This window comes from Mus caroli, chromosome 7, assembly GCF_900094665.2.
Source record: "Mus caroli chromosome 7, CAROLI_EIJ_v1.1, whole genome shotgun sequence".
In the NCBI taxonomy this organism is placed as follows: Eukaryota; Metazoa; Chordata; class Mammalia; order Rodentia; family Muridae; genus Mus; species Mus caroli.
The window spans coordinates 103,060,486-103,086,560 of record NC_034576.1 but is presented as its reverse complement, the minus strand read 5'-3'; the positions used below and the strand labels follow the sequence as shown (position 1 = coordinate 103,086,560).

At 42.9% G+C, this 26,075-nt stretch overlaps 1 protein-coding gene across 4 annotated transcripts in view; it reads right to left on the bottom strand.

Annotated features, from left to right (window-relative positions):
* The window catches only part of C2cd3 (C2 calcium dependent domain containing 3), a 99,396-nt gene that overhangs the window by 69,200 nt on the left and 4,121 nt on the right, over positions 1–26,075 (bottom strand). For 3 of the 4 annotated variants that reach the window (XM_021165953.2, XM_029479229.1, XM_021165954.2), the window contains exons 3-8: positions 22,605–22,762; positions 12,387–12,610; positions 11,484–11,731; positions 7,371–7,503; positions 6,828–6,917; positions 2,635–2,782 (exon numbers count right to left, since the gene is read on the bottom strand). In XM_021165953.2, coding sequence (XP_021021612.1) covers positions 2,635–2,782; positions 6,828–6,917; positions 7,371–7,503; positions 11,484–11,731; positions 12,387–12,610; positions 22,605–22,762 — 1,001 coding nt within the window. The remainder of the gene's footprint in view (positions 1–2,634; positions 2,783–6,827; positions 6,918–7,370; positions 7,504–11,483; positions 11,732–12,386; positions 12,611–22,604; positions 22,763–26,075) is intronic. The other variant, XM_029479228.1, reaches the window with a different exon arrangement.

Here is a 26,075-nt window from a genome sequence, read left to right as displayed (position 1 = left end):
AACTTTCTTCTATACCCTTGTGCTGGTTAGATTTTTGTGACTGGCCTACAGACAAGCCTATAGGGCATTTTCTTGATTAGTGATTGAAGTGAAAAGGCCCAGTCTGTCCCTGACAGGTGGTACTAGGTTGTATAAAAAGGTAGGTGTCAGGAGCCATAATAGGACAAGCTAATAACTAGCAGGTGATCTTCGTGAGATGGACTGCTTCGGATTATAATATAATCTGCGACAGATTTGCTCTGATAGGTGAGGCACAGGGGAATTCATTTTAGGAAAGATTCCTGCTATTAATATGCTTTTCCTGTTATTATTAAACATATGTAACAAGGTTATCACTAGGTTCCTAGCCCACCTCTTTTGAGCAGACCTCTGCAGATCTACGAAGATGTACTGTCTTGTGGTGATGCTATATAGACAAATAGATGACTTCTTAAATCTTAATGATGATCCTATAAGAATTCCTAAAATTATATAAGCTCTTTCATAGTGGGACTGCTACTAGGTCCTTTTTTGATATTCAAAACTGCAATGAGAGCTCTATCAGTCTCCCACGTGTCACCAGTTAATTGCTCTTAGATAGTAACCAGACTTTCTCCTACTCAGAGCACATTCCAAGAGGTTGTAAAACAATTAACCAAAGGTCATAAAAAGGGAACTAACAATTTACTATAGGTGCTAGGACAGAAGTTAAAATATTGACTGGGTTTATCTATACAGAACTTCACTAATAACTTAGTTATGGCTTTCAACCTTCTGTGAACCTGTGGAGCTGTGACAGGTGATGGATGTTTAGCTAGAAAATCACTCCTAATGGATATGCATGTAAACATTCTCTGTTGTAAACTTCTATTTCAATTTATGATTTGATTTTTTGTGTGAACTTGTGATGAACTTTTTAACATGTGATCATATATTCTGAAAAATGTATAAGTACTGAGGACAAAGAGATGAGAAAAAGAATTTTTCCTTGCCCCATTTAGGATCTTTTCACTTTTTCCCTTAGATAGCTTTCATAGAAAACCTTTTACAACTTGGTAATAAACGCTACAATCATGGCTGGAAGTGTCCTGTGACTTTGGACTGAAAGTTAGAGCCGGCTATCTCCTGCTGAGATAGAACAAAGGCCACATTACTTAATTCTCTGCTGTTAGGGTGCAGGTGTTAATTGCCCAAGCCATAGCCTTTTACCCTCAGAAAGAGCAAGAAAGTTTTTAGGATTTTCTAGAAGTTATCTTCAGCATTTCAGTACAGTTAGAGAGCTAGAATGTCCAGAGACCCTCAGACTTTAAAGCCACACCAGAGTCCTACTGTCTCCCCCTCACCACTACCCTCTCCAGGACGGAGGTTCCTGGCAGGTAGGCTAAGTGAGCCTGAGAAACACGTCAGGAACTGGTGATCCTCTACTCTCTCCTTGAGTTCCTGCCCTGCCCTTCCTCACTGATAGAAGATTTAAGCTGTAAGCTGAAATAAATCTTTTCTTCTCCAATTGCTTTTGGTCACAGTGTTACCACATCAACAGAAAGCAAACTAAGACAGCCATTTCTCTGCCTTTCAAATCTCTCAAGTCTGTTAAACCTTTTGTGCCTGCTTATGCTCTGCCTGACAATATCAGTTAATCATAAATGCCTAGCCCCCCTACCCCACTTTGTCCCAATTCTGGCAGCCCTCCCTGATTTACTATCAATCCAGAATAAACTACCTTGTTTTTACTACATGTTTTTGCCCCTGACATACAAAAAAAGGAAACTCAGAAGTGTGGTGGTCTGGATACAGTTAGAGTGCATCCCAAAAAGCTTTTATAGAGAAAGCCTGGCCCTCAGTGACCAGTGAGACGTCAGGGAAGAAGAGATGCTTACTTCTGTTAGGACAAGTCTTTAGAAGGGATAATGGTAGAACCTGGTCCTGCCGTGATGGCGTCCTGTTTGGTGATGTGAACCCTCTCTCATATATACCATGAGATGTGCAGCCACTGTGGTCCTTACCAGAGTTTACACTGAGCTACACAAACCTCTCTTTTTATAAAGTTAGCCTACCTCAGGTATTCTGTTATAGTAACAAAAACTGGACTTATATGAGGAACATGACAGCAACCTTCAGGACAGACTACGTGTGGAAAGTGACTAGGCTTCTTATGTACAGTGTCTAGAAGATGCTAAACCAGCAACAGATCATTAGGCTTGACAAAAAAACAAAAACAAAACCAAAAAGGTTGGAATAAAGCAAAACTGCCTGAAAAGAATTCCCTATCTTACAAGTCAACAGAGAGGGTTTTGTCACCCGTGAGTAGAGATGTTCTGGACTCTTCTGTATAGATACCAAGTGGGCTCCAAGGCATGCCTGTACTAGCTGTTTCTTAGAAGTGCTCTGAGGAAGCCTGGGATATACTGGAACACAGGCTCTGGATGCAGGGGACTCTGAATCTGATTCTGGCTCTGACACTTGCTACATATCCTTGGAACAAAAGACTTGTGCCTTCTAGGCCCGTCTCTTTATCATAAAACAATAATACTTTCTTCCTCAGTTATAATTATTACTAAATACGTTATATGTAAAATGATAGCTTCCTGCAAGTGTAAGGCCTGGCTACTGAGTGCTGTGTTCTCCACTTGTAGAGCTTCAGATTCAATGACTTACAGGCACTGTGTAAAACAAGTTCTCCAGCAGACTCTGGTCATACTGAGGATCATTCAGGTCACTGCTGCAATACTCATCACTCCCAGGAGACGGAGAATCTGGAGGAGAGCCTAATCCATTCCAGAAATGACCTTGGGATAATTCAGCACTGGAGACAGGAAAAACAAAGTCAAGGACTTAACAGAAGGTTCAGCAGCAGAGCTCCTGTCTCTCTGTCTCTGGCAAAGCTTCCTAACATTCTAAATGTGAAAGAACGTATGCTAGGAATGCACTCTAAACTGACTACTGGGTGACATTTTCCAACTCTATTTCCTCTCTCTTAGGATGACGTCAACTAGTACTCAAACCCCACTACTGACTCGCACTGTGCTCTCATGCAGCAAGTGGCTGTTGGCCATTGTGTGTCTGGTTGCCATAGAGATGGTTAACCTAGGTCCAGCTGGGCTCCTGTGCTGTCTGTGCTCTGACAGGCAGGAAAAAAATGGCACCTATCATTTTGTAAAGCAGATGTTTTTGTAAAAAAAAAAATGGCTAATTTACAAAAACACCTTCTTCAATTAAGTGAACACATGTACTTCGGAATTATTATGACATGGTTAGTTTTATATTGGATAGAAAAATGAATAAAACATTTACAAGGAGTTTATAAACTAAGGAGGTAAGTATATAAATAACTATAAATTCAACATTTTAATGAATACTTTATTTTATTTTTCTTTCTCTTACAGTAGCTTAATATTGAACTTAATAATCTAATGAACATTTATGACTAAAGCAGTAATATTAAATCCTGTGTGCTGACCCAACTTAGTACTTACCATCCCTCAGCTTCCCTTTTAAGCCACCACTGTTTTTCTTTCATGTCTAAAGAAATCTGCACAATCATCACCTTCAAATAAGACAATGTTTCTATATTACTTCAAAACCTTGTTAATTTTAATCTTTAGAGACCTCTGTGTGTGTGTGTGAGAGCATGTACATGCAGCTGCAGACAACCTGTAGGAGTGGATACTCTCCTACCACGTGGGCTCCAAGGAGAGAACTCAGTCTGTCAGGCTGGGGAAGAGCCTTTATCTGCTGAGCTGTCTTGCTAGCTTTGAACTTTACAACTGCTCTTTTTAAAAAGGATTCTTGGTATTTTCCTATATAATGGCTTTTTTTTTTTTTTTTTTAGTTTTTCGAGACAGGGTTTCTCTGTATAACCCTGGCTGTCCTGGAACTCACTTTGTAGACCAGGCTGGCCTCGAACTCAGAAATCTGCCTGCCTCTGCCTCCTGAGTGCTGGGATTAAAGGCGTGCCCCACCACACCCGGCCTATAATGGCTTTTTAAGTTAAATAATGTGTAAGTGTTTGACTGCAGGTTTGTGTTTGATGTAGTACATGTCTATGGAGGTCAGAAGAGGGAATCTTATCTTCTGGAACCTGCGTTAAGGTGGGCTGTGACCTACCATGTGGGTGCTGGAAGCAACCCAGGTTACAACGGTAGCAAGTGCTTTTGACTGCTTAGCCATTTCTCCAGCCCATCTTCATTAAGGAGTGAGGGTCTATGCTGTCCACCATAGCTGTTTGCTATGCCATCTATTCTGCACACAAATGTAAAGATCTCTACTATTCAGTATGTAGTCCTCCATATTTTTCAGTTTTGCAATTATTTTTTGAATTAACTTATCTGTTTACGATTTATTATAGTATTGAATTTTGCCTGTGTTTCTTAATAAGACAATTGTGGCCCACTCTCAGCCATGATCCCTTTATTTTTCCTAACATATATTTCTGGAATTTCAATTATCTAGATATTGACTCTTTTGAAAATGTTCCCAATTTTAAACTTTACTTGATATTTTCTAATTTCATTCTTTTTGTTAAGTTTTTTGGGATTTTTTTTCTCCTCCTTTTTCTCTTGTAAATATCCTCCTGACTCTCATTTTTTGTGTAGATGTTGGAGGCATCCTCATGTCTTCAAATCCAGGCCCTGCATGCTGACGAAGCTCAATACACAGGCCAGCAGTCAGGAGGACCTTGGTAACTGGTGGCTTAATTAGAACTGGGCAGAGCTGGATCATCTTGTTAAGTAAATTTTAGTCTGTGGATCTTAACCTCCTTGTCTTGACCAGACCTGCCTGAGGGGTAACGTGATTGTCAGTGTGCTTAGAAAAAGGGGGCTTGAGGCTAGAGGGATGGGTCTTTATCCCAAGGGTGTATTTTATCTCCGTTTCCTTTCCTTCAGTGAGCTGCTCACCTCTATCTACCCTCAGCTGGGCTTGACACCATGAATCCAGGGCCTCTACAGATCATGTCTATCGTCTATCGAGTCTTCAGCAGCAGGGAATGCCCTCCTACTTCTTGGGGGAAGCGGCAGAACTATGACAATAGTCAACATTACCAAGAGATTACTCTGTGAATTCAGACAACACGTCATGGTAGTTGCTGCGGAGACTGCAGGAGACAGCTCCGTCTCATCAGCATGGCTGGTCAATTACCCTCGTCCTCTGCCTTCTAACCTCACTCAGATTTACTGACACTTTCACTGCTCTCATCTCCTTTCCAGTTCTTTGATTTCCGGCCTCTTTTACTCTTTGACCACTATCATACTGTGGTTTAACAGTGAATGGACGTGGAGTATGGCTGTTCTTATCGTTCCTCTGCTGTGCACTTCCTGGGTGACCTTGCACTGCCCCAGCTTTCAGTTACTGCTGTGGAGCTAACAGATACTCTCTTTCCATCCTTTCCTGAACATCAGCTCTGCTGTCCCAGTGTTTACTGAATGACTGCATTTCAATGTCCCACAGGCAAGTTGGGGTTACAGAATTTCAGGCTCAGATCCGAGGCATCTTGCAATTGCTGCCTTACAGCCAAGGGGACTTAGATTTGTCATTATGACACACAGGAGAGTAGTCACAGGGGCTGGGCTTTACTCACGGCCCTCTTCTGGACAGCCAGGATTATACAGAGAAACCCTGTCTCAAAACACCAAAAACCAAACAAACAAGCACCCCAAACCAAAAGTGTGTATTCCCTCTCCCAACAGGGTTTCTCTGTGTAGCCCTGGCTGTCCTAGAACTCACTTTTATAGATCAGGCTGGCCTTGAATTCAGAGATCTGCCTGCCTCTGCCTCCTGAGTGCTGGAATTAAAGGTGTGCAATGCACCATCAGGTCTTGGCAAATGTGTATTCTTTTTTTTTTGTTGTTTTTTGGTTTTTTTCAAGACAGGGTTTCTCTGTGTAGTCTTGGCTGTCCTGGAACTCACTCTTTAGACTAGGCTGGCCTCGAACTCAGAAATCTGCTTGCCTCTGCTTCCCAAGTGCTGGGATTAAAGGTGTGCGCCACCAACGCCCAGCGGCAAGTGTACATTCTTTTTTTTTTTTTTTTTTGGTTTTTTTCGAGACAGGGTTTGTCTGTCTAGCCCTGGCTGTCCTGGCACTCACTTTGTAGACCAGGCTGGCCTCGAACTCAGAAATCCGCCTGCCTCTGCCTCCTGAGTGCTGGGATTAAAGGCNCTTTGTAGACCAGGCTGGCCTCGAACTCAGAAATCCGCCTGCCTCTGCCTCCTGAGTGCTGGGATTAAAGGCGTGCGCCACCACGCCCGGCTGCAAGTGTACATTCTTAAACACATGTTTCTACTATATGTATAACACATTGCTTTTCATCTCTCCAAGACAGTAATGTTTATAGTAGTTATTCAACTGACAATACAAGTGAGTCTGGTTTCAGTGCACATGCTAATAATATTCACAACCGTAGCTACCAATAGTCAAACTGCTATGTGCTAGCACCGTGCTAACTCCTTTACATTACATCATTTCTTATCCTCACTGCAGTTTTACAAAGTTTTCAAGTTCTTTTGGTGCTTCTGTAGCTGAGATAACTGCCTACGGCCTCAATGCTAAGTAACAAACATCACATTTCAACTTGACTCTAATTAAAATCCATCACACCACATTAATATGAATGAGAAGAGCGGGGAGACAAGAACAGAAAGCTGGATTGGGAGCCATTTTGTAAAGAAAGCCCAAAAACCAGGCTATCCACTGGCTTAGCCCAAAGAAAAGGCTACCCACTGGCTTTTTGTTTAATTGGTAAATAGTCCTAGTTTAAGGACCCAGAAAGGCGCGAGGCCAAGGAAGTATTGCTAACAATGTACTCAATGACCAGGAAGAAGCTTTAATGAAAGAAGCTAGAAAGGACACTTACCTGCCCAGCAGCAGCTGTATAGCTCCGGCGTCAGCCAAGGGGAGAAGGTGGTCTGCACTGTGGCCTTTCAAGTGATTCTCAGATGAGTTCCTGGTACCAAGGTGTGGGAAAATACTGTCACAAATGGCTAACAGGAAAAATTTAAATCCTAACCAAGCTAAGAAAGAGTAGAAGGCACTAGTCTGACTTAGAAAATTTAGCATTTTTAGACTTCCCTGCCTTAAGTGTATATAAAACATTACAGTTTGGAACGTTCTTCCCAACATCAGAATCCTATTTCATTTACGAAGGGAGGGGGGAAATCTTCATTTTATACACAGGCATTCTAGTTAGAGTGTGAAGAATTTATCCATTCATATATTTAGCACACATCAGAGCTAGGTGTCAGATTCTGAAGTTAGGTTAGCCTTCTACTGTAGGCCAGGCACACTAAGAATTATTTGCTGAAGGTTTCCGAAATTATTCCATGCAGAACAACAGAAAAGGAGGCAAGTCAACAGCTCAGGAAGTTCGCTGCAGGGACTGTGCATGTCCCTCACTTACAGTGCTGACGATCTGGGAACAGCTTCTGTCATAGGAGGAGGGACTTTGTCAAGCAGCATACTAGTATCTGGGTTGGAGTTCATTGCAGAAATCAACATGGCATTCCGCAGCTTATTGCCTTGTTCTAACAGAGCTGAAGACAGGAAAAACAGAAAATGCAAACATCTGAACTCCAGCAGGAAGGGTTTCAATACCCAGTACTTGTCCTCCTCAGGGCAGCTGTGCAGTGGCCTCTGCATCTGTTCTCCCATTAGTCTGGCAACTCCTTGAGGATGTTCACTTAACAACAGTGTTTGCTTGGTGTCTGCCTTGTGTTTAGAGATGTTACACCAAGGAGTAAACAAACACTCTTTCCCACAGAGACTGACCTTACTGTGGGAGTTGTTGTCTCCCAACTGCTGTCTGTACATAATGGGCTTAATGGTGGCAATGATTCATTTTTATAACCAGATACCTTATTCTCTTATCTATAAGACTTTTAATACTCTTAACCAAGAAACACTGACAACTATGTTAGCCAAACTTGTGGAAAGCAGTCATACCTGTAACGATCTAGTCTAAATTTGTATTTTCATGAACGAGGATGCTAAAATGAAGCCCACGACTCAGTTAAGTTCCCATAGCAGGATGATGGGAAACTGAAATGAACCCACAGTTTCAGATTTTTTGACAAGTAGAAGTCACCCCATCCCTTAGGTAGCAGCAGCACTAGCAAAGGGCACTTACAAGTCCTTGCCATGCGCCAGGCAGATGTCACTCTCACTACCTTGCCACATCCCTCCGAGATGATAAGTACCCTGCCCGAGTCACACATATGACATTTGTACTGCAAGCATCCTTTTGTCTATGGTCTCACTTTCTGAAATTTCAGTCAAAAACATTAAATAGAAACGATGTATTCCAAGTTTAATTTGTGCATTATTCTGAGTAGTGTGATGAAATTTTAATCCATTCTTTTCTAGGCTGGACCCGAATCACCCCTCCCCTTTATCTAAGGTTGGTCACACTGCATATTCTACCTGCTTCCGAGTCTCACAGTTGCTATTTAATTTCTCAGATTTGCCACTGTGACATTTCAAGAAGGGTGCTTGCTGTGCTATCACTCTGAGTCTGAGCCTCAGAACCTACATGGTTGGAGGACAGAACCAACTCTTACAAGTTATTTTCTCACCTTCACACATGTGCCACAGCATACATGTGCCTGCACTTACGAGCACAAATACACGTGAAAGGGAAATTTTAACTGAGGCTAATCATCTCTAACACATGTGGTTTTATTGATAAAATTCTGCACCTAAAATACTTGGCAAGGAGAGTATATGCTTAGTGATGCTTCGTGAGCGGGAGCTGTTGTTGCCTTCAGGTTAACTCCTCTTGGTAGCTCTTGTACGATAACTTCCTTAGAAGGAACTCCCATGCCTTTTTCCTCTCTGTGACGTATGTGGGGCATGGCAGACGTGCAGGGCAGACATCCTACCACTAAGCTGTGCTTCCGATCCTCTTCAGATCACTCGCTTCCCTCCCTCCTCTCCTCCCCTTCTCTTTCTGAGACAGGGTTTCTCTGCTGCGTAACCTTGGCTGTCCTGGACTTGCTTTGTAGATCAGGATGGCTTTGAGCTTACAGAGATCTGACTGCCTTTGCCTCCTGAGTGCTGAGATTAAAGGCCTGTGCTACCTACCACTCCCAACTTTGCTATTTTCTTAAGGAGGCCTTACTTTGCCAACTTCTGCAAAACTAGTATCTTCTCCTGTCATCTTCCTTGCTTAATTTGCCTCCACTGTTATTACCACCATCTAACATATATATTTATCTAGTTTGTCTTTTTTGTTTGTTTATTTTTATTTTTTCGAGACAGGATTTCTCTGTGTAGCCCTGGCTGTCCTGGAACTCACTCTGTAGACCAGGCTGGCCTCGAACTCAGAAATCCGCCTGTCTCTGCCTCCCAAGTGCTGGGATTAAAGGCGTGTGCTACCACTGCCTGGCTTAGTTTATCTTTTTAAAGGAAAACTTAAAACTGCTACATCTGTGACTTACAGAAGAGTGCCAAACATTTTGTAGTTGCTATATAAACTAATGAACAAACAAATGCTTTCTTCAAAGTCTAGTACATAAGTCCACACAAAAGAGTTCAGGTACAAGATGATCAGGTGCCAAGTGTAATGGATAATTTTTTTCCTTATAAATGGACACTTTAAATTAAAAGACTAAAATTAATGGCTTACAATCTTTGTGTACACACAGACACACACACACACATAATGCATTTCTTATTTTGTATGTATGTGGTGTATGTGTACATGCAGAGGTCAGAGGAAAACTCTCAGTAGTTAGTTCTCTCCTTCGACCTTAATGTGGGCTCCAGGAATTGAACCTGGGTCTCCTGGCTTTCATGGGAAGTGTTTTACCCACTGAAAACCTAACCCTAGAGTATATCTTTAAAAAACAGATTCCTAAGACACTTCAAATGAAAGATATAAACAACATAACCTAGTGGTAGTGTGTACGTATGCAGAAGACCATGGGCCAGATTCCCATCGGTAAAAATGTAAGACCACATGTCCCTAATCATGTAAAATATGTATCTAAGTTGTTATTTATAAGACATCTCCTTCAGACTGTATTAGTGGGAGTAACACACATTCCTGCCGTGCTCCCGCTGTCACAGAAATAACAAAGGTAGCTAGCTGCACACCATCTCCTGACCCAAGGTCCCATGTGCTGCTCCCATGGGCTTTCTACGGGGCTCCAATGAACATGCCTTCCACAGGCTTGCTCATGGGCTTCAACTCTGGGTTCCCAGCTGGGGGCACTGTTTTACAAGGTTGTAGAGCTTGGCAACGAAACCCTGCTGGACAAAGCGGACCACCAGGGCAGCCTTGAGCTTCTCTAGCCTAGGCCCCACTTCCTGTCCTCTCTCTATGTCCTGACACAGGACCCAGTATGGCCAGCTGGCTCATGCCTTCCCTGCCAGGATCAATAATATTCTTTCTCAAACCATAATCCAAAGTCAACCTTCCTGTCACTTGGTCACAGTACTGAGAAAAGTAGCATACACAGGAGCAACTCGTTTCTCTGCTACTTCTGTGGGATTCTTCAGTACTGCAAAACTACAATAGAATTTAACTCCGGTTTTAAGCAATAAGATCACCTGCAGCACTGAATGTCCTCATGAAGAATAGCAGATGAATTTGGTACCACCCTAGTTGCCTTAAGTCATCTGGGGACAGATAAAGACTAAAATTGTAAGAAGAGCTTTGCCCTCATATCCAAACTTGTAAAGTAAGGATCTATTTACACATTATCAGGTGCACATGGGTGAATAACAAGTTTCTGGAGACTTCAAGGGAAATAAGCACAGAAAGACAAATGTCCTATCTTCTCGTTTATTTGTGGAAGTTTGAAAGTTGATCCCTAATCAGACGATACAGGAGAGGTTATCATACATGGAGGGTAGGGAGGGGAAAACCGGCAGGCACAAGGTGATAGGGAGTAACATCTAGTGTTCTGTAGCATCATAGGATAACTGCAGTTGACAAAAGAGTGTAGCAAAATAGTTGGTAAAGAACATTTTGTTTTTAAAATTACATCAGTGCCCGTGTGTCTGAGCGTGTGCGCCTGCAGTGGGTAGGAGGAGCATATCACCTGAACGCGTGTGGAGGTCAGAGGACAACTTGTAGGAGTCAAGCCTCTCTTTAACTCATGTGGGTCACAGGGATCAAACTCAGGTCAGCAAGGCTTGGCGGAAGAAACTGAGCCACCTTACTAGCACCATAAAGGACATTTGAAACATTCCTAACACAGATGATAAATGCCTGAGATGACTCGTGTCAGGTGATATGATCGCTACCTACTGTATACACATCCCGAAACATCTTACTGTAGCCCACAAACACGCACCACTGCCAATTTCTTATTTAAAGTAAAAACATCCAAGCAGTCATCACTTAGCAGTTTAGTAGAGTTGCCTTTACACGAGTCCCTGGATGACACCAAGTCTCACACTTTTATTTGGCTATTTAGTTCATAGGGAAGTCTTGCTTCCCTTTGTGGCCTGGCTAACAAGCAGAGCAACCCCAATAAATGCAGCCTAGTCTTAGGTGACAGACACATACCTGAAAGAAGGTCCTTTGCAGGGGGGGTGTTTGAAGACAGGATGCATGAGTCACTGTGACTCTTGGCGACTGTACTAATTTGTGGCTGAAACTCAGAGCTGCTCAGGAGGGACAGCTGCTTCTGTGGGGCTTTGCCCCTCAGGGTCATAGTCTCTACATCCGCCCCTTGATTAAGGTGCTGCTCTAGTCCACACAAAGAACCCTGTACTGCATCGGAGTTCTCTGCAAAGTACAAGTGGTCCTTTCCCCTGTTAGAAAGAAACAATGTCAGCAGCAGCTTACACCCTGTCTCGGGAATACTTGGGGGATCAGCGAGGGCACTGAAGCTGGGGCTTTGGCACAGGTGGCTTCTTCTGCAGTGTGATTTTGTGTATTTGCTTTTAATTTTCTTATAAAAACAATCTTCATCACAGTTGTGGGTTGTTCCTTAAGTGATACAAAATAGACACAAGCACACAGGGAAATGGAATGTGTATGTGTGTGTCTATATAGACTCTGATACAATGCAAATGCTTTCTTTACAAGTAATTACTTAAGATAAATATCTGTTTCTCATACTTCATTTTGTTTCACAAAATAATTCCCTTTCCCTTTTTCCCCTCAGCAAACCTTTTAGTCACATGTGTACATTGGCTTCTCTACTGGACTGTGAGCAGTCCTTTAAAATGGTGGTTTTGTGACTGCTGCAACTGGGGCATGCTAAGCATGTATTCTCCCTGAGTCCCAGGAGCTGTGTCTAGTTCACTCTGTGCCGGTTCCTGGTAACCAGCTAGTGGGAACTTAAAAGCTATCTGCTGAGAGAGTGGCTGTGCTTCTATCTTCAGCTTTTCATTCTCCCACAGATGACACAGAATGAGAACTGTGGGAGTGGCAGGCATGGAGACTTGGAGCTGAGATCATTACCTTGGCGTGGTTGACCTGCTGCTGTGGCCTGCTAATTCTTTCCCATCGATTTTGATGGCAGGTCCCCTACAAGACCTTGATGGGATCATAGATTGGGTGTTGCTGGATTCAGTATTCTCTCTGAGTTCTCGCTCAGATAAAAGCACCTTTTTTGTCACTTCAGTGGCAGGAAGAGGTTTGTAGCTGTCATAAGTTTCTGACAGAGGCTCCAGGGCAAGCGAGACCTGAAAGAGAATGAAACAAAACAAATTTTCTTCAGCTTCCAGTAACTAACTGAAAGATTTCCCTGTCTGGCCTGGCGGTGGTGGCGCACACCTTTAATCCCAGCACTTGGGAGGCAGAGGGAGGTGGATTTCTGAGTTCAAGGCCAGCCTGGTCTACAGAGTGAGTTCCAGGACAGCTAGGGCTACACAGAGAAACCCTGTCTTGAAAAAACAGAAAACAAAATACAAAAACAAACAAACAAACAAAAAAAGTAAAAACAAAGATTTTCCTGTCTGATAGCATTCCTCACAAGACTAGGTCTCACTTCTGCCCACCTCAGAATCCTTTCTCACCAGGCTTCCGGGACTCCTTCATCCCTCTGACTACAGGCCACCTGCCTCTGGTTTCCTCTGAGCACTCTCTATTCACTACTATATGCCTTCAGTGTGATTCTTTATGTCTGGGTAATGATGTCAAGACCACTGCCTTTGTCCTGTTTCTCCTCACTCTCTATCTGCCCACCAATACAGACACGATTTACTACTGAATACTTCCCTCCAGGCCAGCAAGGTGCTGTGTCCCTCATTGAGACACACTTCAGTGATGACACGACTCTGCCAGAAGTGTACATTATCTTAAGTACAAGAATAAGGGAAAAAAATAATCAGAGGCCATATGTGGTGGTACACACCTAGTAATGCCCACTTTCCATCTTTCACTCACCACACTGACAGATTATGCATCCCTTGAAGGCATGAACCATCTTCTCTAGTTTCCTACAGATTGAGTAGCACAGTGCCATAGATATGGCATTCATGTCCAACATGCCTGAGGTTCTGATAAAGAAATGACAGTGTTTGCTTGCATTCTTGCTGTTTGTTTCTTGCCACAAAAAAGTCCCTACTGTGCTGCTGGAGGTAAAGATAAAAAACACTAAGGAGAAACTAAGTTTCTGTTGTCTGAGATAAGCTTGTAGTCCAGCTTTGTGGGGGCCAATGCAGGAAGATCCTTAGAGTCTAGGACTTGGGGGCAATGAAGCAAGACCTGTCTCAAAAGAAAAGACAAAGCTCCCTTAGAACTCCATTCCTGTGAGTTCAAGTACACTATTAAAAATGTTCTTCAGGGGCTGGAAAGATGGCTCAGCGGTTAAGAGCACTGACTGCTCTTCCAGAGGTTATGAGTTCAAATCCCAGCAACCACACGGTGGCTCACAACCATCTATAATGAGAAAACAACCTGGGAGGCCAGAGCGAGCAGGGGCCAGAGCAAGAGGGAGAAGGGAAGGGGAATAAAACCTTCCTCAAAGGTACCAGACCAGTAAGATGGCTTAGTAGTAAAGGCACTGGCGGAGCAGGCCTTGAGACCAAAGTTCAATCCCTGGAACCTATGTACAGTAGAAGAAGAGAACTGACTCAATGGCTCTCAGCAGCTGTCTTCTGATCTTCACATACATGCTGTGGTATGTGTGCTTGCGCATTTGCTCTCTTGCCCTCTCACCCCGCCCCTCCCAACAATAAAAAACAAAACAAAACCGGGCAGTGGTGGCACATGCCTTTAATCCTAGCACTTAGGAGGCAGAGGCTGGCAGATATCTGAGTTCGAGGCCAGTCTGGTCTACAGAGTGAGTTCCAGGACAGCCAGGGCTACACAGAGAAACTCTGTCTCAAAACAAACAAACAAACAATCTAAAAAATAGTTCTTCAGTCCCCTGAAAAGCCAACGGAGAAAAACAACAGGAAGTGAAACAAAATTAAAGAATATACCTCAGAGGTATGAAAGTAAGAAAATAACATTACTGAAAAGTTTAATTTTCATGACAGAAACAGGAGAAATGGTTTAACCAGTCACAGATAATTAAATAATAAATGACACAACACAAAAAAGGGAAAAATTAGTTTTTCAGATATCCCTGGAAAGGTCAATAAATATTTTGTGTGGAGAAACTGCCAACCCATAAAAATCAAACCTACATCTTACTGAGAACACTGGCCTTGAACCAAGAAATACAGCATCCTTCAAATACATTCATCAAAACTTTCCTACAAAGACAAACACCGGGAATGCAGTGTGATGAATACTGTGGCTGTGACCATGGAATTATGCCCCCCACAATGCTGGCTGTCCAAATGTAACTGTTAGGGTGCTCTCTTACTGTACATCACTTGCTAAGGACACCGCTGCATTGTAGAAGCATAGGAGGCATGGGGAATAAAGGTATCCCTGCCCTGGACTTGAACTTGTGGATTGGCCAGTGGGGTTGCTTTTCCCTAAGGAGACGTAGTATCGACCAACTCATAAGCCTGCTGTGACACTGGATAGTGGACAAAGGCTCAGAGAAAAACCTTGAATTTTCCTTAGCATCTTGCAATCAGACTTAGGGCTGGCCTAACTCATCGATCACTGTTTATTGATACCAGCTCTATGCTAACTGCCTGGGACAGAGCAATGACTAAAATCCTCTGTCCAGAAGGTTATGGACCTTACAGTGGGGATTTATATAATCTGAAACCCAAACATTACTGCTCAGGTAAGAATGTGCACTAGGTGATCTGGGAACACTGGGAAGACAGGGAAGAGGCAAGGAATGGCTTCCTGGAGCACAACACAAAAGACTCAGCTCAAAGGACCAGATGAGGCTGAGGTAAATAAAACAATACAGACTAAGGAGAAACATCTAACTTTGGATGCATTAGAAAGACGAAGCAGTAACTGGTTGGGTGCCCCTGTGCTTGACTCCCACCCCACCCCACCCCACCCCACCCCTTACTCCTGCTTCTCTGTCTCTCACATACCCCTCACTCATCTCTATCCCCACTCTGCCCATCTCACCCCTCCCTGGTGATGTTCACTCTGTTCATCTCTGCCAGTGTCATTAGTGAGTCACTGCCTGTCCCTGTCTGCTTGCCTGTCTCTCATGCTGGGAGCTGAACCTGGGTCCTCAAGCATGCTAAGCACATGGTATATGCCCAACCAGATTTCCCATGTTAGGCAAACTATTTTGCTTTTTAAACTGGAGATTCCTCCCTTAAAATGTCTTAAAATGTTCCCAAAGTTTTCTCCAAAGCAAACAGTTTTCATCTGTCAGGATAGGGAACTAACACACTCAACCCTCTAAATATACCACTCTCTTCTGAAGCCCACACCGTCCACATACACCATAAATACACCATCTGCGTCTCCCATGCACACCAGAGTCATGATAAGGATGCTCATCTGCCTTCTAGCAATGACTCAGGGTCTTTTTGGTACTAAGTTGCCTACAGTTTTCTACTTATATCTGTGGTATCTAATGTCCAATTTTCAGAATTATGCTGGGCAACATAGCATTTAAAAATGACTAAGCAATGCTTCGAAAATTACATTTCTTACAAAAATTGATATCTCTGGCTTTTCTTGAAAAAAATTAGAAGATCCAGCAATGCTGAATTCCCGTTCTCATGTGGCAGGAATGAGCTGGAATAGACCAGTGACTTGGTCAGGACACGCATCCAGTTGCCCAGCATAGCCCAGTGTGAGGCACAGTGATAGCCACTCTCTGGTGCTACATCTGGGGCCATGATTATTTTCATTTCCTATAGTAAAACACCAGTTTTATAAGTGTAGTTTAACGACTTTTCACATATGTGCACATATATGTAACTACCACAATCATGGCAGGGAACAGTTCCATCATCCCCAAAACCTCACGCTATCCTTTTGCTGCTACGCCCTCCTCACTGCGAGCTGCTACCATCCACTCACGATGGTTTCCTAGACATTCTAGACAAAGGCCATGGTCTAGTGTGTTAGCTCTGGAGATTCTCTGAAGATTTACTGTGGTGCTTCAAGTGTGTTTCAAGTGCTGTTTACTGACTAGAACAGCATGAATGATGTCTGATTATACTGGCTACTTTGTTAACACTGAAGCGGCTCTGTATTCCTGGGGTAAGCTCTTGGGGATAGCACTTGTTCTTCCTGACAGTGCTGGCCCCAGTTTGCTGCTATTTTGGCGCATGAGCTTTTAAGGATTCTCCTGGCTATACCTTCCATCTTTTAGGACCACTATGACTGCAGCCATGACCTACCAAGCCCAGCCTTACATGGGTTCTTTTAGACCTGAACTCAGCCCTCATACGTGCACAGCATGCACTAACCACTGTGCCATCCCCAGACCCCTCAGGATAACATCTGAATCCCAGAGAATTCTGTGCGTTAGCCAGTGTCCCCCACTGTCGCCTGCTCCCATCCTCCACCTACTAACTAAACCCCTTCGTCTTCTAAAACAGCCCTGCTTCTACTTTTATGTCATATTTGAGTGTGTATATGCAAAGAAAATGTAATGTTTCTATGTGTATGAAGGGAGAAAAGGAAACAAGAAATTTAAAAAAAAATGGGAGTAGGTATGTTTCATTATGGAAGAGAATATATGTCTAATGAGTAGTATATGGGCAAAATGTTACTGTCAGGGAAGCTGGAGAGATGGCTCTGAGGTTAAGAGCACTGACTGCTCTTCCAGAGGTCCTGAGTTCAATTTCCAGCAACCACATGGTGGCTTACAACCATCTGTAATGGGATCTGATGCCCTCTATGGTATGTCATTATGAGCTGCAATGTACTCATAATACATAAGATAAATAAATAATTCCTTTAAAAAATTAAAATGTTACATTTAAAAAAAGTTACTGTCAAATGTTATATCTATACCATCATGAAACAGGAATACTGAAATTCAAGGAGATTTTAAAAACTGAAGCAAAGTGAAGGCAGCTCTATGACATGACGTCAGCAGACAGATGAGCTAGAAAGAATCAAAGCCTAATATGGATAATAAATTTTTTATTTATTTAATTTTTGTTATTGTTGTTTGGTTTTTCAAGACAGGGTTTCTCTGTGTAGCCCTGGACATCCTGGAACTCACTCTGTAGACCAGGCTGGCCACAAACTCATAGATATCCACCTGCCTCTGTATCCTGAGTGCTGGGATGGTAAGTTTTTATAAAGGACTCCAAATGTAGCTGGATTTGTGTAGTTAACACTATTTGCATGTGTAGGTCTAATGGAATGCCATTGTGAAGGATGCTAGTGGTAATGTTGTGTATACTCATGGCACAATGTATCTCCATCAGTTCCTCTTCAGAATCTTACTGGCTCTATACTGTTGCAAGAGGCTTGACCGACACATTTTGTAGAGGGCCAGGATAAATATTTTAGGTGTTATTACATATTTTTCCTTTACAGTTAAAAATATAATAAGTATTTCTAGCTCAAACACTAAATGGGAACCACCAGGCATCACACTAGCCCTTTTCTGCTATAGTTAATTTCTCAGTCCTGTTACTCTCACTGTGCTTAGCGCCTCTCGAATGTGTGTGCTTTGCTGTACTGTTCCAACAGAGTGTTTCTGTAGTTTCATCTCATTTCAAGCTGGCAACAATGCTTTACACCCATTTACAAATGGGATACTGAAGGTCAGCAAGTACAAATGATGTTTCAGTTAGTTTCTACTGCTGTGAAGAGACGCCATGACCACGGCAAGTCTTATAAAGGAAAACATTTCATTGGGGCTGGCTTACAGTTTCTACAGTTTCAGAGGTTTAGTCCACTATTGCCAGGGTGGGACATGGCTGCATGCAGGCAGACATGGTACTGGAGAAGGAGCTGAGAGTTCTATATCTTGATTCACAGGCAGCAGAAGGAGTTGTGTGCCACACCAAGCAGACTTATAAGACCTCAAAGCTTGCCCCTCAGTGACACACTTCCTCCAACAAGGCCACACCTTCTAATAGTGCTATTTCCTATTAGCCAAGCTTTCACATACATGAGTCTATGGGGGTCACTCATATTCAAAGCACCACAAGTGATTATCTAGTAAATATGAAAATTAGTTTAGTAACCAAATTCTCGTTGTCTACATCTAATTGCTTGTTATTGAGCATATGTGTACATGTGTATCCAAGCACAACTGCCTGTGACAACAATGTGGAAGCCAAGACTGAGCTAGGGATGTTTTCTTCCATCACTTTTTAAAAATCATATTCTTTTGAGACAAAGCAACCACTGAACCTGGTGCTCTCCAGTTCAGCTGGACAGCCGAAATCTGCCTGACTTTCCATCCCAGCACTGGGCTGCAGGAGTATGCAGCCATGTCTGACTTTTCACATGGGTTCTGGAAATCCACACTTGAGTCCTTGGGCTTGCACAGCAAGGACTTTACTAAGCCATCTCTGCAGCTGCATCTTCCCCGCTGTGTCTACTGTACCCTCCTTCACTGTCATGCATCTGGGAAAAATGATCTTAAATGCTTTTCTTTTTTAAAAGTTATTAATCTTAAAATTTTTTTTTCTTTTAATTGTACATGTATGACTATGTGCATGTGAATTCAGTGCCTGAGGTCAGAGGAGCTAGAGCTCCTGGAATAAGAACTACAGGCAGTTGTGAGATGCCCAACATGGGTGCTGGGAACTGAACCATAGCCCTTTTAACCACTAAGCCATTATTTCCAGCCCTGGAAAAAGGAAATTGAAGTTGTTGCTTCACCTTTACTGTAACTGCTCCTTATTCCAAACTCCTTATCTCTCAGAATCTGACTTCTGTCTTAATCTTCTATTAAAAACTACTCAACAATCCAATGACCTTTAAATTGAAAAATACACATCTTATTACATAAATTACATTTAAATATGATCAAAAGTAGTACAGCTACTTTGGAAAACTCTGGTAGTTCCTCAGAAAGTTAAACAGAGTGCCATATCACCCACCACTTCTACTCCTCCGTGCCCAAGGGAACGGAAAGCACACGTTCACAAAAGAACTAAACAGAGATGTTCACAAAAGCCAATAAGCCCAAGTACCGGTTCTAACTGAAAACAGACAAACAAAATGAGGTCTACATATACAGCTGAATGTTTTGCCCACAAGAAGGAACATATACTAAACATTAAAAACTTTATGGTAAGAGAGAGAAGCCAGTTTCAAAAGAGAACATAATATTCTGTATATTTGAAACATCTTGCATAGGCGATGTATAAGGACAGAAAGTAGACTGGTGTGCCAGGCTTGTGAATGGGGAGCATGGAAGAGACGGGGGATAATGGGTACAGTATTGGTTTCTAGAATGAAAGAAATGTCCTGGAATTAGAAAGTAGTAAAATCCATATAATTTCATGAATATACTTTTAAAAATCTGAATTATACACTTTAAAAGGGTGAATTTCATATTTTCAAATTGTATCTTGATCATAAAACAATAGCAATAACCATAAAAGGCCAGAGAATCCTCTATGCCCACTGCTATTATCACTACTTATTTCTCCTTACGCATCAATCATGTGCACCATGTAGTCCTTTTATCATCAGACTACAAAGATAATCTAATCCTGTTGAACAAATATTTCCATTTCTCTAGTACTGAGAGGCACTGCCATAATCAGCCCCAAGAATGCAGAGCTTCATCTCCCTCTTTGTGGCCTGTCTGTTAAGCTTGAGGTAAATGAAGCTGATCACCTTTGTCAGTTTATCATCATTCAGGCTTGATGCAACACCCTACACCATCAGAAACACAAGACCCACTTCACCGCACAGCCATCAGTAGAAGCTATCACTACTTTCTAAATAAGCGCGTCCTAACTCTAGTGAGAAGTTCCTGAGCCGTCCACTTAGTCGCTGGTGTTTTGAGTTGCTAGCCTGTTGCACAGACACGAGACACGCACTTCTACGGTGCATTTCTGTATCTGGCAATGTTAAGTGCTCTTTCCCTACTTTGTCTTCGTTTCTTTTCCTATTCATTTCATTTTCTGTATTAACTTCAGGACAAATCAGGCAAGGTGTAAAACCAATTGAATTTTTCATTTCATGCTGAATTTACTCCCATGCCATAAGTTTTGGTTTCTTAGTTTCTTCTGGGATATCTTGTTCTCTGTGCAGCCTTCTCTTTGTATTTTGGAACATTTCCTCCTTTTCCTGCCCTCTCACTATGGCAGGGGGAGCTCATGAACAGGTTAATTCAGCCATGAGCTCAATAGCACATCTCAGGAGCTTTCTTCACTTCAGTGTTCATTGACTGGGGATCCACATCTAAACCCTTAAGTTCAGCATCACTGTCTCCACTCTCAAGCACGTACAGCAAAAACTCAGCATTCCTTCTGGGCCCTCAGGCCTGTGTCCAGCGCTACTGTTTGGCCTGGATGCACCTGTGGACTCCACCATTATACAGGAGCAGCATACGTGGCTGGGTTTTTATTGTTGTTTTGTGGTTATGTTTTTCTGTATAGCACTGGCTATCCTGGAACTCTGTAGATCAGGCTGGCCTTAAACTTAAGAGATCTACTTGCCTCTGCAGAGGGCCTGGAATTAAAGGTCCGTCTACTGCCTGGCTTTAAAAAAAAAACAAAAAAACAAACCAGATTCTTTAAAGTGACATCTTTCAGATACTTGGGGGCTTTGGGGACATGAAGGCAGTTTCAGTGTTGTTAAAGTGAACATGAAGATTTGAATCTCTTGATTTGCATGAATTTGCATGTTTTCTGGGTCAAGAGGGTAGGAACTGTTTTTTTTCACAGGTTACCTCAGGCAGCTTCCAGGAAGAAGTGTGAGGGCTGCTGGGAGAATCCATTCATCACTTGAATTTGTAAAGTGTGAGAATTAAGTGTATACCCTGAGCTCAGAAGAGTCCCTCAGAAAGGAATCCTTTTATAGTCTTCCCAGGAGGTGCACTGTATATTCAGATGCTAATTGCTGTGCCCAGAGGTCTGGCTGCAGTCCAGACCTTAGCACTGTCATAACTGGAGCATCACCTGTCTCAATCACATGTCAAAACTCTTTTCCATCATCTCTGGTTGACTAATCAAGAACTGATTCACCCTGCAGCTGGGCAGAAGAGCATAGGGAAGGACTTCTGATCCCAGTTAGGGAATCCCAAGCACAAAGAGAGAGACAGGAGGAGGAAGAGATGGACCAGCAGGATTCACCGTGAGGTCATGACGAGAGAGCAGCCATGAGGACACACATGGACCAGAGTGAGCCAGGGTGAGACTCAGATGCACTTAATGGGTTATATGGCTGGAAAGTAGTTCAGGCCAGCACAGCTAGATCAGAACAGTTCAGAACCTGGCCAGCTTAGTGCTGCAGCTTATTAATACAAATAAGGTCCCTGGTATTTATTTGGGAACAAGGCAGGCATAGAAAAGCCCTCAGAATTATATTAACCCAACATCCTCCGAATACCTACAGCAAAATATGTATCGTACTGTGTTCTAGAAGACGACATGAGAGAACCTTTGCTATCTCTGTAGTAGTGACACATAAAAGTGCATCAAAAACAAGTTGGGTCAATGAGTGACAATATTAAAGATAGCACTTACATGAGTCAAATAAATGCTTCTTGGCACTCTAATAGGAACTGAGGGAAATGAAAACATAGCCTCATCTTTTAGGGAGTCTAGCCTCTAAATGGGGATCCCACCAATAACAATTCTGGGTTCCACACTAGAACAACGATGCCATCACGCTTCTGTGAATTCTCCAGTGCAGAGAACAGAGCAGCAGAAGCTCGAAAGCAGCCTGGATGCTGATGAAGGGGAGCAAACCTTTAGCAAAGTGCAGTCTGGGTGAAGAATGAGTCAGTCGGACACGGAAATCATGGGCCTCTCCCCTCTAGAAGACTCAGCTTCAGCCCCAGACTGCATTCTCTGTAGCTACCACTGGTTGCTCAGACGTGAAATATCCCCCATGAGCTCCTGTGTCTGAATCCTGATCTCCAGCAGGTGGGGCTGCTGTGGAAAGTTGTGGAACCTTTAGGAGGTGGGGTCTAGTGAAAGACTTGAGGCACTTGGAGAGGGGCTTGAGGTTTATAGGCCTCTTTGCTCTCTGATCTTCCCAAATGAGAGCTAGCCTCAAGCTCCGACTGCATGCCTTCCCCACAAGAGGCTGTGCCCTCAAATCACAGTCAAAATGAACCCTTATGTTGCTGCCTAGCAGGGATTTGGTCAGAGTAACGAGAAAAGTGGTAACAGCAGTAAAGAATTACAACATTTTTACCTGAAGTTCCCCAAGTTTCTTCGATGCTGGTGAAACAATGGTAAAAAACCCATTGATCTGATGGGTTGGAGACAGCTGGGCAAGTCCACTGATCTGAACTCTGCCGACAGGAAGATGATCAAACTTGGTGATTACTTCCAACACCAGCACAGCCATATCTGATCAGAAACAATTACAACATATTCAGATAGCTTCCACTAGTTTGTTTTTAGAAGTAAGGTAAAGGGTATAAAATGAACAACTAAGTGTGAAGTAAACCAGGCACTTACGTCCCGGACCACGTGAGGAAGGAGGAGTGAGCCCAACACGGAAAGAACAAGACTTTTAGAAAAGGATGACAAGTACTGCAGATTAAAGGGATTAGACTGAATACTTAGCATGCTAAGTATATGTGGTAAGAAAATCAACTTTCATAGGCTAGGGAGGATGGCTTTGTGGATAAACTACATGTCTTGCAAGCTCAAGGATTGGAGTCCATTCCCAGAATCCTTGCAAAAAAAGTCATGAAAGGTGGCATGCACTCCCAGCACTGAGCAAGTAGAAACAGGTAGAAACCTGGAGTTTGCAGGCCAGTCAACCTAGCAAGTGCCACCACAGTGAAGTGAGCCCTGGCCACCCCCTCCCCACTCCCTTAAGCAAGAGATACCTTTGAGAGTATTAGTAAATGTATTCAGCCAGCTGTGGTGGCAAAAGCTTTTAATCCCAGCACAGTAGAGGTAGGGACAGAGTAATTGATCTCTGTGAGTGGGAAGCCAGCCTGGTCTATACAGTAAATTCCAGACCAGTCAAAGCCACGTAGTGAGACCCTGTCTCATTAAAAAAAAGAAAAGTCCTAGTAAATGTACTTGGTGAGAACTCAAGCATTGGTTCTAAAATACACCCAACCTTTTAGTTACTTCATCCCATTCTTTGAGTGAGAAAGGGCTGCTCTGGCATGACTTTAGGGGTTAGTCTTGACCTCCCGTCGCTAATTGCTTGTTCCTAAATTATATTTGCAGTATTAAGGTATTGCTTGTTCCTAAATTATATTTGCAGTATTAAGGTACTGAAAATACTTGAAACCAAGACAAACAGAAATGGACCTCTTGCCAGGCCGTGGTGGCGCATGCCTTTAATCTCAGCACTTGGGAGGCGAATTTCTGAGTTCGAGGCCAGCCTGGTCTACAGACTGAGTTCCAGGACAGCCAGGGCTACACAGAGAAACCCTGTCTTGAAAAACAAAACAAAAAAAAAAAAAAGAAGAAGAAGAAAAAAAGAAAAGAAATGGATCCCTTAACTACATTCTACAATGTATCCCTCATGCCTTCATGATCTTAGCTATAAAAGAGAATAAAAGTGTACCCACATGGAATCTAAAATCATGTCAGGACTGTATAAATTTTAAATATTTTCTTACCAATGCTGAGAAATGGCTCATTATTACTATTTGTCCAATACTTAAATGAAAAGTATTTAGGCCTCATAATGAGAAGATCCATGCGGGTTTTTCTTGGCTGTAATATTCATAAGCTGTTTTGGTAGAACTCACAACCATCTATAAAATAGACATCTTAACATCTGTGTGGGGGAACTGAGGATACTACATATAGATTACACAGGACAGTGTCTTCCCACATAGCAGTTACTGAATGACTTTATATGACTTCAAACAAATTACTTAACATACCACAGCCCTTTTCTGGTAGTCATCTCAAAAATTATATAAACTGATGCAAAAGTGCTCTGGAGCTGCAAATGTGGATTAAGAGAAAGGCACCAGCTTCGACTGCTTACTTACTAGTAACTAGGCTCTTTCATGCCTCATTATTCTCTTTAGAATCTATTTTTTTCAATTATACTTCTATTTACTTATTTGTGTTATGCGTCTGAGTGTATCACAGCACACAAGGAGAAGCCACAGGACAACTTGCAGGAGTTAGTTCTCTCCTCCCACCACGTGGAGCCTGGGGATCACACTCAGGTCCTCAGACCTGGTAGGTGCCTTTACCGCCGCCTCTAGCCCGCCCCCAGCCACTTCACTGCCTACACCCCCTTTTCCCAGAGCAGAGGACAGAATCCAGGACCTTAGGCCAAGTACTCTACCACTGAGCTAATCGCCAACCCCTGGCCTTTACAATTATTTGTTATAGGTGTTTCTAACTCTAGGTTGGGTGTTGAACAAGATCAGAGAGGTCACGTAACATTCCTAGGTTTAGTAAGTTTTAAAGTCACCAAAATGGGCTAAAGCTCCGTTCTCTCCAATTCTAAAGTCAACCATTCCATGTTACTGTGCTCTACACTGTTTGGAGGAGAAAAGCTTCATCCTCACAGACCCACACTCTCTAACCCGTCCCTTGGCTGTGGTGTCATCAGTATTATTCACGTGTCCACTGTCACTCACTCCCATCGAATCCTCTCTGATAATCCTCAGTGTCACAAATGCAATGGCCAAGTCCACTGAAATAGGTTTTGAAGTGTTATGGGCACTATTTCCGTCAAAAGAGTGAAGGTTAAAAAAGAAAAGACAACAAAGTGAGTTCCAGGACAGCCAAGGCTACACAGAGAAACCCTGTCTCGAAAAACCAAAAAAAAAAAAAGAAAAAACATAATAACATAAAGACACAAACAGAAATAATAAGGCATTACCAAGCCTTCTGTCCTTAAAACAACTTAGGTGTATGGGGTTTGCCAACCTGTATGTCTAGGTACCACTTTTGTGCCTGGTACTCCCTCCTCAAGGCCAGAAGGCGGCCCTGGATCTCTGGAACTGGAGGTTTAGCCTGTTGACAGCCACAGTGTGAATTTTTAGTTCTTTGAACTTCAAACCCACCACTCAGATAATGAGTTTAATACCCACAGCAAATGGACAGGCCCTCACAGTGCGAATCGTAGGACTCCCCGGAGGCTTCATCTTCATCCTCCAACTGTAGTTTCACCTCCTTCAGCAAAAAGGCTTTTAAAACACTACATCTGGAATGCTTAGCAACTGTGTTAACATCTTTTCAGAGTAAGACAGGACAGGGTTAAAAGGGCGAGTTAACGGTGCCTCACCACATCACAGGACCGGTTCCCTAAGACGCAGACGTGAAGGGTTCATAAACCCTGAAACATCCTACTGCTCCCTGTGCTTTTGCTTCATCTGAGCGCACTGGTTTGATTATTTCCCTCCACCCTGAGCTCTCTGTTCCATGTAATTCTATAAACTACTCCTCAGTCTACCTTTTGCATCTTGAGTGTGATATAAAGAAAGGGGTGTTGAGAAGAACAAGGATTCTGCCCACACAGACTCAGAAACAGGCACACTCCTCCCAAGTTCTCAGCTACAGTGCACACTCTTAGGGAAGGACTACAGAGCACTTGGCTCTCCATTTTCTTTTCTTTTTCCTACTTCACTTATTCATTTGTTGGAGGGGACACTGCCACCGAATATAAATGGCCCTCAGGACAAGCCTCTTCCGGTCAGAAAAGCACCAGGGTAGCTAGGGCGCAGGG